General features: G+C 32.8%; 1 protein-coding gene across 1 annotated transcript in view; it reads left to right on the top strand.

Annotated features, from left to right (window-relative positions):
• The window catches only part of LRP1B (LDL receptor related protein 1B), a 1620129-nt gene that overhangs the window by 1309760 nt on the left and 290598 nt on the right, over nt 1–19771 (top strand). The window contains exons 44-46 of the mRNA XM_045066491.1: nt 12933–13125; nt 13764–13889; nt 17697–17825. Of these exons, the coding sequence (XP_044922426.1) occupies nt 12933–13125; nt 13764–13889; nt 17697–17825 (448 nt within the window). The remainder of the gene's footprint in view (nt 1–12932; nt 13126–13763; nt 13890–17696; nt 17826–19771) is intronic.

Here is a 19771-nt window from a genome sequence, read left to right as displayed (position 1 = left end):
AATGTTGGGGCACCTGGGTGGCTCAACTGGTTAAGCAGTGGGCTTTTACTCAGGTCAGACCCTGGAATCAACCCCCATGTCAGGCTTCCTGCTCAGTGAGGAGTCTGCTTCTCCCTCTGCCCCTCACCCACTGCTCATGCTCTCTCTCTCTCTCAAATAAAATAATAAGATCTTCTAAAAAAAATTCTCAAAAGGCTACAAAAGTTGAGATAATAGTGTAATGTACCCCTTGTACCAGTTACCCAACCTCAGTAATTTGTAATAAACGTTAAGTTTTGTTTCTTAAATAGCCCTCACACTTCTAATCTGTGGATGATTTTGAAGTATCTCAGACATTTAAACATTGTGTCTTTAAGCATTTTAGTATATAATTGTAAATGATAGGACATTATTTTTTGTATTTAGTTTTCATAATCAAAATACTTTTATTATATCTTAATAAATAGTACTCCCTTAATTCATCAAATTATCCAGTCAAAATGTTTGCAATTATCTTTTTAAAAATTAATTGAGTCTGAATCATAATTTACATAAGATAAATTCACTGAATTTAAATATACAGTTTGGTGACATTTGAGAAATGTATAAGATTACATAATGACTACCACAATAAAGATATAGCACATTTATGTCACATTGTATCACTCCATAATGTTTCCTCATATGCATTTATTGACTGAGACATATGATTGGTGCATGTTTAATTAAAAAAAAATGTTAAAGAGTGACTATACCTTTTAACTGCCCCACAAACAGCATATGAGAGTTCTGCTTACTCCACATTCTCACCCATTCTGGAGTGTATATTAAAATGTCATTATGACTTTAATTTCCATTCTCTTATCGTAATAATGTTGAGAATCTTTTCATGTGGCTACTGGCCACTTACCTAATTTCTTTGTGAAATAGCTGTTAGAATCTTTTGTTGATCTTTATTCCTTTTTTTTTTTTAATTTGCCTTCTTATGATTGAGTCCTAGGGTTTTTTATTTACTTTGATTCTAAGTACTTTGCCTGATAAATATGATATGCATATTTTACCCTACTCTGTGGCTTGCCTTGTATCCATTTATTTTATCTTTGTTTAGTAATGTATCTGAAGGGAAAAGCATTTTAATTTTGATGAATTTGAATTTATCAATCTTTTTTTATGGTTCATGTTATTTGCATTTATCTAAGAAATTTTTGTCTACCTCAAAATAAAAAAATACATATATATATATATTTTATTTTGTTTCCTTCCAGAAGTTTTATAATTTTAGGGGGAAACAATTAAGGCTTTCACTAATAAGTAATACCTAGCTATAGGGTATTCATTAATATCCTTTATCAGTTTGAGGAAATTTCCTTCTGCTTCCAATTTGCTGATCATTTTATCACGAATTGGTTTTGATTTTCATCAGATGTTTTCTCTACATCTATTAACATAACATGATTTTTCTGCTTTATTTCTTTAATACATATAGTGAATTACATATTATTGCTTTTTTGAATATTCAAATAATTATGAATTCCTGAGATACACTACATTTGATCATCATGTGGTATTGTTTCCATATGAGGTTAGATCAGAATTACTATTTTTTGTTTAAAATATTTGTATGGTTAACAAATATTGACCTATAATTTTCTTTCCCTCTAATGTCTTTTTTAGATTTAGATGTTAGGGTTATTCTACTCTCACAGAGTGAGTTGGAAAGCATTTCCTTCTTCTCTGTTTTCTGAAAAAGTTTGTGCAGGTCTTGTTTCTTTCTTGACTATATGAAAGAAGTCACTATTGAAACCCTCTGGGCCTGCAGGTCTTCCTTTCTCCTTTCCTCTTCCCTTCTGTCCTTTTGTCCTTCTGTCCTTTCTGTACACACACACACACACACACACACACACACATTTATATCCAATTGTTTCAACACAGTTTGTTGAAAAGATCACCTTTTCCTCAAAAGTACTTTTGAGCTAATTCTTGAAGGAGTGAACTCGTTGGCCATGTGGGTATTTTAGGGAAGGATCTCTCAGGCACTGAGAACAGCCTGTGTGAGATCCTCATATGTGCTTCCTATGTTTGAGACACAATCAGACACAAATTGTGACCAGAATAGAGTGCAAATATGGAGAATAATAGGCAATAATTATAGAGAGGTACTAGGGTCAGGTCAAACAAGACAGCATAAACCATTTCAAGGACTTTGAAGAATCTTAAAAAAGATTAGATGTATAGATATACTCCTATCTGAATGTAAAAATGTTGTTACCTTTTGCTTACATTTTTTTTGTGTTAGTGTTAATTATTTTTTTTTTTGTTTTGAGTTTCTGCTTCATCTAATAGATTTCTATTGAACAAGATGAATTTTAAATTGAGACACATTTCTACAGTATGTTTCTTAATTTTAAAGATTATAGGCAATCACCCTTAACAACTATGTAAGACTTTTTGTAATTTTAAAAATAAGCAGCATTTTACAAGAATGTATTATCACTCAAGAAACTGATGACAGTTCACTTCTGAGGAAAAGGATGTAAGGTTGGGAATTGGAGGTGGAAATGAATGTGTGCATGATTATTCTAATTGTTAAAAATAAAGTTCACCTCATTTTAGATGTAAGTTATGCTTCAGCACAGTTGATTGAAAAAACTATATGTATAGTAAGGAAGATGTGTTTGTGAAAGTATATATAGTCAATGCAGCCTATCCTGCAGTAGTTTTCATTGAGTTTTTATTTTTTCAAGTTCTGTCTTTTAATTTGATTAATAAAGAAGAATTTTAAGATGATATTACCACATACTTATTAACTCACCTTGCTACTGTTACATATAATTTTATAAATATTTCCACATTTATTGAAGTGAACTTGGAGTAGCCTATGACCACACATATAAAATTTAATCAAGATAATATATCAATAAAATAATATCATATATTATTTTATATATTATAAATAATCATAATATAATAATATAAATAAAATGCTTAAGTAAACATTTTGGATATAACTTTCTTTTTTTTTTTTAAGATTTCATTTATTTATATGACAGAGAGAGATCACAAGTAGGCAGAGAGGCAGGCAGAGTGAGAGAGGGGGAAGCAGGCTCCCCGCTGAGCAGAGAATCCGATGTGGGGCTCGATCCCAGGATGCTGGGATCGTGACCTGAGCTGAAGGCAGAGGCTTTAATCCACTGAGCCACCCAGGCACCCCTGGATATAACTTTCAATCACAAATCTTTCATCCCTTTCTCAAAGTGACATTTAACAAATCAAGTGAGTATTATTTTTTAAAATCTTTATTTTTTTAATATAAATTCAATTAGCCACGGTATAGTACATCATTGGTTTTTGATTTAATGTTTAATGATTCATCAGTTCATCAGTTCTACTGATAAACATCCAGTGCTCATCACCTTACATGTCCTCCTGAATGCGCATCACACAGTTACCCCATCCCCCTACCCATCTCTTTCCACAACTCAAATGAGGTTTATTTTTTTTCATTTTGTTTTGTTTTGGCTGGCAAATATTTAGAATGTTTAGAACAGCGAATGTTTAGAATGTTTAGAACAGTATGTCCCAAAGAGGTATAACCCCATCTTCACACATACAATAAACAAAAATCTTCGATGTCCAAAATTGGAAATCAGTTACAGTTCTAAAACTCAAGGTGATAGGAGTTTCAAGACAGCTTCAGTGTAATACGGCTTGCTCAATTAAAATCACTGCTTTTTAGTTTTCCCTCAAAGTTAATAAATTTGACATAATAACCTTTGTGACTCTTACCAGAAATTTCCAGTTACATGCAACCAAACAAGAAATGGAACTCAAGGATCTTACCAAAGCAGATAATAATTTTACCTCTAAGCATGGGTTTGATGATGTGATGATCTCAGAAGTTGAAAATACATGGTTTACAAATGGAAATCTCCTGTAAAAATTTATTTTTTAAGTTGATTTTTTATCATTATTAACACTCTTAGAAGTAAGTTTTTTAGAAATAAATAGAATATTTTTTAAAATTATAAATAGAATTTTAGTTATTATATCTATATATATTATATATTTATATTAATATTTATATATTTATATATACAAATAATATTTATATATTTATATATTATATATTTATATATGTTTGTAATCTATAATTATAAGCAGAACTAAAAATAGAATAGTTTTTTAGAAATAAGTAAGTTATTTAGAAATAAATAGAAATAAGACAGAGTATTTTAAAGTACTACCTTTACAAGCTTATTTCATTGCTTCTTCATCATGCAAAAATAATTATAGCAAACATTTATGAAAAGCTTACAATGTAACCATGTTAAGTGTTGTATTAATATTATTTAGCAGTTTCTAAAATTTCATGATACCTATTAACTCTGTTTTTGTTAGAAAAGAAGAATGAAAGGCCTGGAGAAGTGAAATAACAATTTACGTTGCACAATAAGAAAAAGTTTGAAAACAGTCCCAATCATTCTAACTTCAGAGCTCAGGCTGTTAATCCTAGGCTATATTTTCTGTACAAATATAGCATTAAATTAATTTGTTCCTACCCTTTTCCCTGTGTAGTTTTATTCATACTTACACACACTGGAAAACACATCTTCATGCATACAAATAAACATCCTTTTGTGTAGGATACTTGTTCTTTCTTTTTTTTTTTTTTAAACTCTTACAATGTAGCATTTAAAATAATATTTGATTTTTCTCAGGTATTCAGTAAAACCCAATTTGAAAAATTAAGACTGGCATTTCAGTATAGCTTTGACATATGAGGTTTTGATTTAATATATACTTCTTTGACTAGCTCTTCACTTTTTCTAGTAAAATATTAAAATGCCAGGAGAGTTGTATTTAGACAATGATCTAGAGAGTAACAGCACTGAAATATTTATCAAAGGCATGAATGTGATCCTGAGGAGATTATGCCTACAGTGTTTCAGTAAAACACAAATTTAGTAATACCATTTTACAAAGAAAAATTATATCTTTAGGTACACAACCAAATAAAGTACAAAGCTGAGTTCAAATTTCATATAAATATACCTTTAAAAAGTAAGAAGCAAAGGAAAGAAACCCAAACACATGAAGAAATGTTTTTAATTACTCTTTTAATTTACTTTTTATTCTTGTACTAAGTGATTTGATAAATAATCATTGAACATTAAATATGTTCTATTCTAAGCCTTGATTTATGAAAATGAAAAGATAGAATTGCAGATTTCAAGTACTCCAGTCTTGCCAGGAAGATGGATAAAATATAAGATCTTATGATATACTCTGTTGAGCATTATGAATGTGTGTAGAAACTGTCTGGATATGCAGAGGAAGGAGCCATTTTGCTTTGGGCAGCAAGGAAAGGATTCTCAAGGAAGTCAAATCACTCCTGAATGGGTCTCACAGTGGACATTTTTGAATGGAATTCAAAGCAGAAAGAACTTACTGAAAAAGAGATTCAGTTTTGATTTTTTTTAAGTTTATTCTTTATTAATACTATCAGCTTTTGATTCTCAAACTGTCTAATATATCTAAATTAGAAATTTGGCTAAACTATAACTTTATTACTACACTCACACATGAAGGCACAATAATCAAAACATAAGAAACTTGCTCAAATTCCAGTTAGGAGTGGCTATAACACTTTGGGTATATTACAGTTTATTTTTTTAGTCCTTTGTGTGACCTTAGGGAATAGGTTAACCTATATTTTTTCCTGAAATAAGAGCAAAGCTGAGTCATTGTTTTTTACTATCCCATTTTATAGATTAGGAGACTGAGGTAAATAACTTATTTGGGAAAAAATAATGAATCTCAGAATAAGGTTCCCTTCTGCTACTTCTGTCAGGCATGACCTCTAGATCTTTTCCCCACATTCTTCCACCTGGTCTTTGCCCCAGGCAGACTTTCTTGTGGTCACCTGATTCATTGTCCTCTGGCATCTGGTTGAGTATGGTCAATAGAGAGATCAGAAAGAAAATAGTATAAAATCAAAGTAATTCATTCTTTAATCTACCTCTATGATGGGTTTGCCTTTTTAACTGAGGCTGGTAATACAATAGGCAGTCTTTTACATGGTTGCTGTGAATGTTCTTTTCAAATTTGTTTGGATACTAATGACATTTTGATACCCCATTTTCTTCAAACTTCCAAGAAATTTAAATATAGCCAGCTATTCTTAAATTAGATATTTCTCAGTTTTGAGTTGCTGATTGACCACATCACCATCCTCTCCAAGGTTAAAGCAATGGCAGTTGTTTCTTTGCAATCTGTAACACTTTGTCATGCCTGACCATGGCAGGGGCCAAGTTGTCATTTCTCATGATTATGTATGATCCTGTTGGTGAGGCAATCAACTGGGGTATTTGGGAAGCCTCCTGTTTGCTTGGATTTTAAATTGTTTGGCTTAACATTTAGCATCTGGGTGTTGGAATTATGTTGTCTGGTTTATAACTGAATATTTCTGTATTCTATCATTGGTTCTAGTGCTTTTAATAAGGCACCAGGGAAGTTTTAAGATGGAAAATCATATGATTCATAATTAAATTCCTGACACATGATTTCAAGTCTATGTGGCATCACCAAATTTAATTGTCTATCTAGAGGACACATGTGAGATTAAGTGAATGTATCAAGAAATGCATTTTCTGAATGAACATGAATTCTTATTTTGAAACATGAGCCTATTTATAGGTTCAAGGTGAAAATGCCTCAAAATTTTGCCATACTGCTACATTTCCATATGACATGGTAAAGTGCAATTTATGATGACAGATCTTCTGCACTGTAAATAAAGATGCTGATTAGGCTTACAAGGTGCAGTATTTGTGAACTTATGATAAAAATGTTTTAACATGGAAATGAGTAAGTATAATTTAGTGGATTTTAACATCTCCAAGTTCCACATGGAATTCTAACCAGTGAAATGAGATGTCTGGAGTTAGCTCAATTCTTAGAAGAACCTATTGTACCCTATTAAAGCAACATGCATAATTACAGACCAAGTTTAATGTTGCTTTTTCCTCTTTCTTTGTGTCAGCAGAAGTATAGAAGTAAACCACTAGACTCAATCAGTGTTAAAATTCATAAAAGTTGCTGTATACCAAGTAGACTTTTGGTAACAACATAGAAAAACTTTCATTGTCATAAGCCTAGCTATTTGTTATCCATTAAAAATAACTTTTTATGTCTAACTACTAGAATTTTGTTTTCATTCTTAGTGATTCATTGCAGTATGAATTTTGTTCATTCAAAATATGATACTGGATAGAAAAGGAACCCAAAGATAGTATAATTCCTAATTTGAAAGATCATAGATAAAATAATAAAGACAGCACATTACATATATGGAAATATCGTAGAATTTCTTTACTTTCTTTAACTAAGGCAAATTTTTTTTAAAGATTTTATTTATTGAGAGAGAGAGTAAGCGAGAGACAGCAAAAACTCGGGGAGGGGCAGATGGAGAGGAATCAGCAAACTCCCTGCTGAGCAGGAAGCCCAATATGGAACTTGACTCTAGGATACTCAGATCATGACTAGAGCTGAGGGTAGGTGCTTAACCCACTGAGTCACCCATGCACCCTGCAAATTTTATATAGAAAATTGAATTCAGATCTCAGTTGCTTTGGATCTGAAATAGCCTCAAATCACTTAGTAAATCCGTGACCTTGCATTGATTGTATAACCTTGTTAAGCTTCAATCCTTATCAATGAATGTGTGAGGAAATGGTCTCTATTTATCTGTTAATGTGGAGATTTGAATTAGGTTTTATATGTGTAATGCATACACATCCCATACACTGTAAGCATTCATGAAGTGTTAGCTTTCACTGTTCACCAAAAAAAAAAGATAATAATAATAATAATAAATTAAAAAGGTAAAAGGACTAATGAATGAATGAACAAGTGAAAAGCCTCATGAGTTTGGATAAAAAGTGAATCAGGAGGTCCTTGGTTTGCAAATACTGCTCTGCTATTTGTATTCTTCACCCTTCTGAAAACATCAAGTGTTATCCCTTTCCTGGACAAATGTGGTACATCTTAATTGGCCTCTCTGCAGCTCTTTCGTTTTCATCTAATCTAGTCTCTACACCAGAGGCAGAATAATCTTTAAAACTATGAACCAATAATGATATTAATGGCTTAAAAAGCACGAGAGATTTACTATAACTTTCAGAACAAAATTCAGGGCCGTAGCCTTGATTGGAAGGCCCTGTACGTTTGCCCTTCTGGCCTTTCTCACCCTGCCCCTCATGAGATCCTCTTAGATGTCTGGATGACCCATATTCTCCCTTCCTCTTTATTCATTTTCCCCACATTTTCTGTTCTCCCTTCTTCTTGGCTTTTACACTGGGTGTTCCCTCTGCTCCAAGCGCTTCCTCTGTTCTTTCTCTTTTCCTGTCCTATTGAGTATTCATCACTCCCTTTTTCAGGGAAATCTTCCCAGATAGCACATTAGAGAAGCTATCATTTTCACACTCTCATAGAAAACAATCTTTCCTTCATCATTTTGATTTTTTTTTAGTTGATTAAGACTTAAAATAGATATAAATCTTAAAGCATGGTTCTTCTAAGTGGAAGGAGTGAAACTGTTGGCTTAATCAGCCCATGCTGATATAAAATACCATAGAGTGGGAGGCTTAAGCAACAAGAGGTTTATTTCTTAAAGTTCTAGAGGCTGAGAAATCAAGATCACCATGCCAATATGATCAGGTTCAGGTGACAACCCTTTTCCTGGCTTGCAGTGCCCGCCTTCTTGCTGGGGGCAGTGGAAGGTGGCAGAGAAAATATATATTCCTACTTCAAAATGATAACTAATTATATCTCTATGGTATAATTATTTATTTTCTTTCTATATTTTTCATGTCACATTCTCTCTTCTGATTATCTGAGCTCTTCATTCAACTAGCAAATATATACTCATGTTTAAACTATTGTTCTCTTCATCCACTGATTTCCTGAAGTGTTGAGAACTGTTTGGGTAGGCCACAAGTGAAATAGGTTTAGAATCAGAAGTGAAATAAAATGACTAGATGGTAAATCTATTAATTTTCCTTTTATTCCCTCTGTTTCTGTCCTGCCCCTGCCCACCTAGTCCACGGGAAACACTGTTTTTGTTTGTTTGTTTTGTTGTTGTTTTTGTTTGTTTGCATTTTAAATTTATATGAGTGGTATCATATACTATGTATTTGTTTTTGTCTGGTTTCTTTCATTTGGCATAATTATTGTGAAAACCAGCCATATTTTTACATATACCAATAGTTCATCTTTTTCTTTTTTTCTCAATAGTACTACATTGTATGTGTTAAGGAAAACATATATCCATGATACTTGTTAAATCATCAATACAGGCTTTTTTCAGGACTATCAAAAGAGATATGAGGGAGTATTGCAATGGAATTTTGTAGTAGGGAGAAAAGATGGGCTCAATACGGAACAGAAGAAAAAGTAGAAATTTATAGCCAAGGAGAGAATGGATGGACGATTACTAAGAGGAAACATCAGTAGTTAAAGGAGGATTCTGCGTACACTGACCTAACAAGATTCTTGGTGATGGTAGGTTAAAGTGATCATACTTCACTGGGGGAGTACAGGGGATGAAGATATTGATGGTGATTAGGTATCAAGAGTAAGGGAGTCCAGCTAAACTGACATAGCAAAACTCAACTTTTTGCTAAAGTCGAGCTCCTGAGGACATACCCAAGCTTAAGATAATATGGATATGTGTGATTTGTTTATGCATAAATCTGTACATGGATATTAAGTGGCTTACGGTTTTTGCTTATTACAAGTAGAGCTTCTGTGAACATTTGTGTACAAGTCTTTATATAGATATATGCTTTAAATTCCTTTGGTAAACAAATGCCAGGGAATAGAAGGGTAGATCATATGCTAGTTGTACGTTTAACTTTGTAAGAAAATGAGAAATTGTTTTCTAAGTTTGTTGTACCACTTTCTATTCCTGTAAGTTCCTCCATATCCTCACCAATGCTTGGTTTGTCAGCCATTTTAGTTTTATTCTAAGAATGGTGCAGTAATTTTAACTTTACTTTACTAGTGTCTCATGATGTCAATAATCTTTTTATATGCTTATTTGTCATGCATATATATTCTTTAATAAAATGTTTATTCAAACCTCTTTCCCATTCTTTGTTAGGTTATATATTCATGATAATTTTGAGTTTTGGAAGTGTGGTTTATTTTTCTTCAATATGCGTCCTTTGCTAGACCCAAGATTTGCAAATATTGTTTTAGAGTTTGTGACTTATCTTTCATTGCCTTATCATTATCTTTTGAAGTGTAGAAGTTTTATAATTTGATTGAGTTCATTTTATCAGTCTTTTTCATGAATCATGCTTTTTATGTCATACCTAAGAAATCTTTGCTTACCCTAAGGTCATAAAGATTTTGTTCTGTATTTTTCCTTAGAAATGTTATAGTTTTAAATTTTATATTTAGGCTTATGATATGTTTTCAGTTGTTTGTTTTTTTTAATGGATGGAACTTTAGTTTTTGGTTATGCATATTTATTTATTCAAGTACCATTTGTTGAGAAAACTATCTTTTTAAAAAAGTTTTGTTAAAAAATAGTTATCCATGTACATATTGGTCTCTTTGTGAACTCTCTCATCTGTTCCATTGATGTATTTCTCTGTCTTTTTCCAATACTATGCTGACTTGGTAATTGTCAATTTATTATGTCCTGAAATGAGGTAGTGTTAGTCCAACGACTTATTTTTTGCCTTTTTGTTTTGTTTTGTTTTTTGTATTCTAGATATTTTGCATTTCCACACACAATTTGGAATTACGTTGTCAATTTCTAGAAAATGTCTACTGGGTTTTTATTGGCATTAGGTATAATTTACCAGTTTGAGGAGAGGTGACATCTTAGTGGTTTTGAATCTTACAAATCACGAATAGGGTATATCTCTTTATTTATTTGGGTTTTTGTTAGTTTCTTTTAACAGTGTTTTATAGTTTTTATGTTCTTGTACATATTTTTACATAAGTAACTAAGTATTTCATATTTGTCTATGCCACTGGAAAATTTATTTTATTTTAATTTTCAATTATTTATTGTTAGTATACACAATTTTTGTAGCAATCTTATATCATACAGCTTTACTAGGTATATTAGCTAGTCTAAGCACCTTTTTTCTTGTAGACTCTTTTGAATTTTTTTACATAGAGGAATATGTCACCTGCAAATAAATGCATTTTGATTTCTTCCTCTCCTTCCCCCACCAATTTCTTAAAAATATTGTGTTTTTTGCTTTAATATTCTGACTAGAAAGTCTAGGAAAAGCTTGAGTAGAAGTGAGAGTGATCATTCCTCTTGTTCCTAGTTTAATTTCTATTCTAAGTTTTTATCAGGAATGGATGTTATATCCTATAAATAATTTCTCTGCATTTATTAAGATCTTCACATGTGTTGTCTTTTTTTGTTAGTATGGTAAATTATACTAATAGGGTTTTTTTAAATGTGAAATCAATCTTTATTTGTGGAATAAACCCCACATCATCATTATATATTATCCATTTTATAGTTTTCTAATAACCATTTTTAAAATATCATTGATTTTTGTCTATTGATTTTTTTCTGTTTTCTATTTCTTTGATTTCTCTGTCTTTATTTTTTTCCTTTCTATACTTCAGGTTTAGCATTTTTGTTGAGGGAATTAATTTGAGATATTTCTTTTTCTTTTATATCTTTTCTTGCCTAGTAGCTTAGTGGTACATTTTTCATATTTCCATTAAAATACCTGAGTTCTATTCTGGGGAAGAGTTAAGCTATGTGAAAGAGTTTGATCCTTTGAGGTCTTCCTTTAAATTTTATTAGGAGTTAGGGCAAAGTTAGTCTAGGGTTGATTATTTGGCATTATTGAGGCAAGACTCTTCCAGTTACTCTATTCAGACTCTCGTGAACTGGCAAGTTTTCAAATCTGGTTGGCGTTAACAAACACAATTCATGGACCTGTGTGAATTTTGGGAACTCTTCTCTCTGATCCTTGTGCATGGCTCTTTCACCAACCTGAAGTTGCATTACATGCTTGTGCATGTGCTTCGTACTTGGCTGAATCATCCAGGAGAGCCCTATGCAGATACCTAGAATTCTTTTTCTGTTACATTCTCTTCTCTGACACTCTGCACTATGAGATCTAACCCCACTGCCCTCTAATTCTCAGCCCTACTCCACTCAGGGAGTTGTTTAGGTTCTGTTGGGTTCTTCTGTTCTAGGCTGCTACTTGAATCTCTCTCAGGCCTTTAGCCATGGCCATGATGAGACTCACTCAGTTTATTTCCTGAATTAATTAGGAATACTTGTCCTTTTTACCTGATATCAAATGTGCTGAAAAGCCTTGTTTTATATATTTTATTCAGTTTTATAGTTGTCTTATTGAGAAGGTAAATCTAGTCCTTTATTTTGGTCTAAGTAGAGGTTTTGTCTTTACTTTTAAACTTTTATTACCAATATATGTATAGCTGGTTTAATCACTCATGGTGAAAACTTCCTGAAGGAAAAACCTGGGTCTTATAGTTCTTTATAATCCTTTTATAGTTTTGAGAGCTTGATTAGTGTTCACTGGCTATCTGATGATTCTTAATGAAGATAAATGTTTATTAATAATCACAATCTCATATTTTTGACCTGGTGATTTTGTTTCATAATACTGAAAAAATGCAGTTGCTTATATAAGCTGAATGATTAGTAAATAGAAATATACTTAAAATAATAAATAAACACATTGTAAATGCTAAGAGTGATTAAAACATTTAAAATAAAGCTATAAAGAATTTTATGATAATACATTTAGTAAAATGCATTTTTATCTGATTATTTTTTATTGATTAATCTTATTTTTTTAATTTTTGAAGCAAAAATAGATGAAGATGAAGATATACATATTCATTTAAAATATATATATATATATTTAAATTTATTTCAGGTGATTGTTAAATCTGGGCCAGGAACTTTCCTCAGTTTAGCTGTTTATGACAATTATATCTTCTGGTCAGACTGGGGAAGAAGAGCTATTCTGCGTTCCAACAAATACACAGGGGGAGATACAAAAATTCTTCGTTCTGATATTCCACATCAACCAATGGGAATCATAGCTGTTGCCAATGACACCAATAGCTGTAAGTTACACTAGAAACTAAATGTATTTCTTAATAATATAATCTCTCAAAAAATTATGTTTTCTAGTAATACTTAGTTGAATTTTGTTTTCTTAAATTTCCTGGGGTAGTGTTCAGGATTTGACTACTCAATGTATTAAAATTATCTGAAATGCTCAAGGTAACTACAGAAGTTACCTTGAGCATCTTAATTTATCAACAGAAGAACAATTCCTTTTTAATCACTCGTTTCTGGGAAATTTATTCTCTCTTACTCTCAATCTTCGAACATTCAAATCAAGTTGTTTCCGTGAAAATAATACTTCTTGGTAAATAAGCTTACATCTGGGCTTAAAAGAGCTTTAATCACTGGAACACCTACAAAAATTGTAGCCTGAAGTGTCAGTATGTTGTTAGGTGATACTAGTTTATTTGATGCCATGACATCCTTGACTACTGTTTTAGATGATGAAATGACTTACGTGACATGTTTTCCTAACGTTCTTATCTCTTGTGATGTTTGGATTTTCAAAAGTCCTGAATCTTCCTTGGTTATATCTCTGAGAGATGGGGGCAGCGTAACAGTTTGCTATTAATTTCTATCTATCATGGAATAGAAATCCAATATAAAATGTTACAATAAAGTCTCTTCATTGCAGGTGAACTTTCTCCATGTTCCTTATTAAACGGAGGTTGCCATGACCTGTGCCTTTTAACTCCTAATGGGAGAGTAAATTGTTCCTGCAGAGGGGATCGAATATTGCTAGATGACAACAGATGTGTGAGTAAGTAAAGACAATTGAAATGTGATATGATACAGCTACTCAAAGGCATACATGGGTTCCCTGAATTGTGTTCCCTCTCTCGCTGTGTCTCTCTGTCAAGTAAATAAATAAAATCTTAAAAAAAAAAAGTATACATGGACATTGAAATTGTTTTAATTTTCATGAAGTTGTACTCTCCTCCAATCTTAGATGCCTAGTTGACATATCTCTCTATTCTAAAAAGAACTTGATTCACCATTCGACTTAGTTGTAACCCATAAGATAGATAATGATAACCAGAACAGTGACAAACGGTGTACCCCCTATTGCGGGTTGGGAGGTGTTGGATTAGTTAAAGAAATACCAGCAAATCATCTGAAAAGCTGTGGTTACAACTTTGAGAATTAAGTCAATAGCAAAATTAATTAAAGCTGAAATAAACCAATATACAGGCAGTAGATCAGTAGCCTTGTAGTAAAACCACTCAGTCCGTCACAGTATGTAAATGAGAGAGAATGGCTCATGCAGCTTATTTGTAATCATTTCCAAACAGTTAATTAAGAATGTAACATTGCAGCCTTGCATGATGTTTATACCTCCCAAAAGGCATTACAATCTTTAATTAGTACCATTACAGTATACACTTATTAGCAGCTAAGTTTTCAAACTGTTTTCAAAATAAATAAGAGTTCAAGTATTCCAATGTTGCTATGAGAAACTAGCCAGCAACATAAAGAATGTTAATTTATCTTTAACATTAAGACTATTTGTGTATAATAAAGACAAGAGACAAACATCTTGGGGACTGGTGAACTCACTCTCAGGATGTGGCTATTGTTTTGCCTTTTTTCCCTCTTCTCTGTATCCTCATCTTAGATCTTCATTTTAGAAAATCAACAGAGTTGAGTATGTATACATTATAAAAATAAGTATCAAGATGGTAGAAGTATATTCCATGTTTATCTTCTGTATTCTTTTGGTCTTTATTTACCAGGAAGATCTGTTTTATCTGTTGTGTACTCTAATACAAGCACTTTAATATCATTTTCTTTACCTTAAAAACAATTGCACCTAAGATAAGAATATACACATATCTTTTTGCTTTGTGAATTGGTACCACAATCCAAGGGGCACCTCTTAGTGAAAGAAGTAAAAGACTCCTATTTAAGACTGTGCCAAAGCAAACAAGGGAGTGATGCAATTGGTCAGTGAACTTTAAATGAAGACAGCCAATTTTAATAATTCGGGCCACAAATTCCCGTATTTCCTAGTAACCTAACACTTCCTTGAATTGCTCAGGCAATTGTTTAAACTCTCTCTTTCAGTTTGCTTTTGTGGTTTCAGCTGTAATGGTCTGGATCGGATGCCATCTGTAAGCCTGGAGTGTTAGTCATGCATCAGAATCACTCATGTTTCTTTTACAGGTCACTCCAGGCCAGTAGAAAAGCAATGCCTTCAGTCAAAACAGCAAGGCTTATTTGTATACAGTGGATGCCTGTCCTTGCTCCAAAATAGATTAGATACATCTGTCCCTACTAAGCCACCTGCTTCTCTCTATTGATGAGAGGGAATGAATCAGAAAGAAAACTATCTTTTAAACAAGCACAGTTGTATCCGCATGCAACTATAGAGTGATATTGGATTCCTCAGAGCAGACAGACCTTTATAGAAGCGTCCTGTATCCATGGTGCATTCATATTGAAATCCTGTGGTCCAGCCGAGAGGCTGGAGAGTGACTTCTTGTCAAATCCATCTTTGGGAAATGAGGATGTTTCTGGCATATCTATATCCACATCTGAATTAGTTCATCCAGAGCAGTTCATGAATGTTAATGGCAGTGTTGAAGGGGTGAAAGGCCATTTATTAACACCTCCCTCAGGACAGCGGAGGGAAAAGCATGTGTTGTCATAACTCTTGACAGAAAGATGAGGCAATTCCATTTTACACAACGTTCCTAACCTTATCAACATCTACACTAGAAATAAGAATAACAAATATAATTGAAGTAATTACCTTGTAAGAGAATTAGAGGACAGCTGAACCACTTTTTTGTTTCTGCAAAGAAACATAACATACTCAACGCTATTTCAATTGAACATACCTAAGCAAGAATTGTGCTTATATAAGGTTTGATTTTACATAATAAGAACATTTTTGTTGTATTTTCCCCCAAAGGCATAATGATTATAAAAGAAAAATTTGCATTTTCAATCATAACAGTTTTCCTTAGAAGTGAGAAGTTAAACAAGATATGCTTCAAGTAGACAGTAAGTTGGGGAAAGTCAGTAGCCTCTCAGTAAGTGAATTTTGTTCAGTTCATGCTTGAATGTGATCATGTGCAGTAATGTCAGTACCCTTCTTAACACTTGTTCCTTTGAAGTTAATGATATTTTTAGACTTTTAAATTCTTTGTTACTTTCTCTAAAATAACTTTCTACCCTACCAAATTTAGTCTGCACTAAGAAAAAAAAAATTTGTTTTGGAAAGTGAAGAAAAAAATGAACATTGAAAGAGTCCAGTTAGAAGTCATAGGTAGATAAATAGATAACCTGTAAAAATGAGATAAATTTTAGGAACAATAAAGAAATAAAACACTGTAAACTTCAAGTAGTATTAGTAGCCATGTAATTGAATATTTCTAAAATACAACTTTGAAAAGAAGTTGATAGTAAATTATAAAATTAAGCTATGTTTTCTGCATTAGTAGAGATAAATGAATTCCAATTATCTCCAATATAATTAGTATGACTGGATTTCACTGTACAGTTATTCAATGAGCAATGGAGTGAGTATAAGCAAGCAAACAACATATAATGCAGGGACAGAATTGCATTCTAAATGACTATTGGTAAATCTATTGCTTCAGAATAAAAATAGGTCCATTTTCCCCAGGAGAGATCTTTCTAAAACAAGGATCACATACTGGGATTCCAGGGATGAAACCTAGCTATAGAAAGATGGGTTTTGTTTGTTTCTACTTTGTTGCTATTAGTCTGGTCTCAGAGATTGGACAAGTCACATAAAAACTCAAACTTATAATTTCTTAAGAAAATCTTGAGATTTAGAAATGGGACATATGGCAGTGGTCATCTGGAGCCCATAAGCTTCTCTTACACATGCTTTTCAGGTGCTCGGCCTCCCCCAGTTCAACCCACAGTTTCCTCTGTATCTCAAGGAGTAGTCTCTGGCCCTGTGTGGCCATCCCGCCTCCAGTACCTCTCACCATATTTAACAAGAGGCTGATGAGGATACTTTTAGCAATTCCAGTACTTCTGAACAATGAAAACTCCTACAGAGACTTCTTTAAAAGGTAGTTGGGGAGGAAGATCAGCTGGAGGGAGATTTAGATGAGACAAATCAAGGCAAGCATTAAAAAATGAGAACTCTACACCTGAAATAAGTTGAGCATCAACTGTACTCAAAAAAAAAAAAAAAAAAAAAAAGAAGAATAAGAAGAAGAAAGAAAGAAAGAAAGAAAGACAAACAAAGAAAGAAAACTGAGAATTCTGTGTTCTGGAAAATTCCAATGTGTTGAAGAATGTAGTTTCTAATAAGAAAACACACACATAAAAAATCCTCTCTCCATATGTACAGGGATCCTTTGATTGGCTCTTTTTCAGTATTTATTTTTAAGGTAGAAGGCTATGCTAAGATGCATAAATATACTCCCCCAAAGCCCATCCTTCTTTCCACACATATACAGTCACAAAATAATTACCCCAATATACAAATAGGTAGAAAAGAAAAATGAAGATTAAGGGAAAGAGATGTTATGGTACCAGAAATGTTTGTTATTGAATCAAAACATGGACTTTTTTTCCCTTTCAGCTAAAAATTCATCTTGCAACATGTATTCAGAGTTTGAGTGTGGAAACGGAGAATGTATTGACTATGAGCTCACCTGTGATGGCGTGCCTCACTGTAAGGATAAGTCAGATGAAAAACTGCTCTACTGTGGTAAGTGGCTCATATATGATGCATGTCCTCACTTCAGAGAGAAGTTTGGAATTATTTTCATAGTTTTGAGCTTGATTGTCTCCATTTAGCTCACATGTATGATTTCCTTAATGTAGCTCATTACCATGTAGGTCTAAGGTAATTGATTTTGGCCTTCTGTTCTTGTTTAAATGAGACTCCCTATGTCCTATTTAGAACCCACGGCTCATGGGGTTTCCCCATGAGCTTTCTCATGGCTTTCCACCTACAAAGTGCAAGTTTAAATACAACAGGGGCCTTTATTTAAGCTGTCTTACTTATCATGAAGTGATAGGTTTTAGGTTTACATTCCTAAAAAATGTAAGCCAGAATTATTAGTCATTGGTGTATATTGTAAGTTTTCCCTGCACAAAAGTCTTATCAGTCAATAATAGCATGTTGTTGAGTTGATATCAAAGTGTTGTCCTTATTCTTGCCTCCAGGATTGGCTTAGGGTTAGTGTCTTTGGGTTCAAAGGCTGATGGCATTAGCCATCCTCCGTATCAAGCATGGATTCCTCTAGCTATGCCTCTGTAGGTGACACTAAGTGATAACATTAAGTGATAGTCAAACTTTCACTCTCTCAGGGGAGTAGAGATTGGCTTTTCCGAGCCCAGTAAGCCACTGATACTAGCCTTCATCACAATATTTTTTCTGGAATGTTGAATATGTGTAATGATTAATAGTTACTCTAGAATTGTTCCAGATTATTTCTAAATTGGTATGATTTATTTTTGTACTATAGTATTAGAGTATTGGTATTGTATGCTCTGTAAAATTCAGGAATCTGTACATGAAATTGCTATATTTGGTTTATACTTTTCCTCCTTTGTTCGATTAGATAATAATTATTCCTAAATAATCAAAAAGTGATTAAAATAAGAGCAGGGAAGAGTTTGGGAAATTCGCAGGCAGTCCTCTCGTTCATTTTGTTACAGGATCACAGATTTTCAGTTAAAATCATAGTCAGATCTAATCTGCCCATAATTGATCTGTAACTAAAACTTTAGTGAATTGGCGTATTCATTTGAGTGGTTATGCCCTATATGCTATGAAAATATTAAAGGATATAAAAATGTAATAATAATCAGCTTGAAAATTTGCATTTATTATGAATTGTCTTAGGAATATATTTCACATTATTTTTACCTTCTGAGAAGCAAGATAATAGTGACGTGAACAGGGGTTGGCAATCATTTTCTGCAAAGGCTTAGTTAGTTAAGTATTTTAGGTTTTGTGGGTCAAAAATGCTCGCTATGAAATATCCTTTATTTAAAATAATTTGTTTTGCAACTATTTTAGAATATAAAAACCATTCTTAGTGTCACAGCTATACAAAAACAGGCTACGAGGTTGCATTTGGCCTGTGGGCTATAGTTTGACAACCGTAGGTATAGATTCTAGGCTTTGTAATCACACCCAAAGTTAAATCTTCATTCCTAAACCCACTAGTGTATGACCAGTATGAGCAAGGGTACTTCTCCATATTTTAGTTTTTCCCTACAAAACAAACTTAGTTTGAATATTGGCTTACAGCACTAAATAAACAGATGGATGTTTACATTTGCTCCATATTATAGAGCCAGGCGCAAAAATTGGTGTTCAGTAAATGACAGCTAGGACCTTCTGCCTGAAATCAGAAAGTGTCAGGAGATTCTCTTTAAGGTAAACAGAATTCAGAAGGTAATTATTCTTCTCCTTAGGAAATCAGGAATTTTTAGATGATGCTTAAGAGAAATTTAGGATATTAGGTAAGCCTCTGATTCACTGGTTCAGGAATACATATTTTGCCACTATTTTTTTTTCTTGTTATAAAAGCCTTATGAAATGCAAAGGAGATAGGAGATAGGTGTTGAGAGTGTCTTTGTGACTATTAAGGTAAAGACTTATTTCTTGAGAGTTGAATATATGTTTACTTCTGTACTGAC

This window comes from Mustela putorius, unplaced genomic scaffold (genome assembly GCF_011764305.1).
Source record: "Mustela putorius furo isolate JIRA1106 unplaced genomic scaffold, ASM1176430v1.1 tig00003867_pilon_pilon_pilon, whole genome shotgun sequence".
Taxonomy (NCBI): domain Eukaryota; kingdom Metazoa; phylum Chordata; class Mammalia; order Carnivora; family Mustelidae; genus Mustela; species Mustela putorius.
Note: the sequence above shows the minus strand (reverse complement) of the source record. Positions and strands in the feature narration are given on the sequence as shown.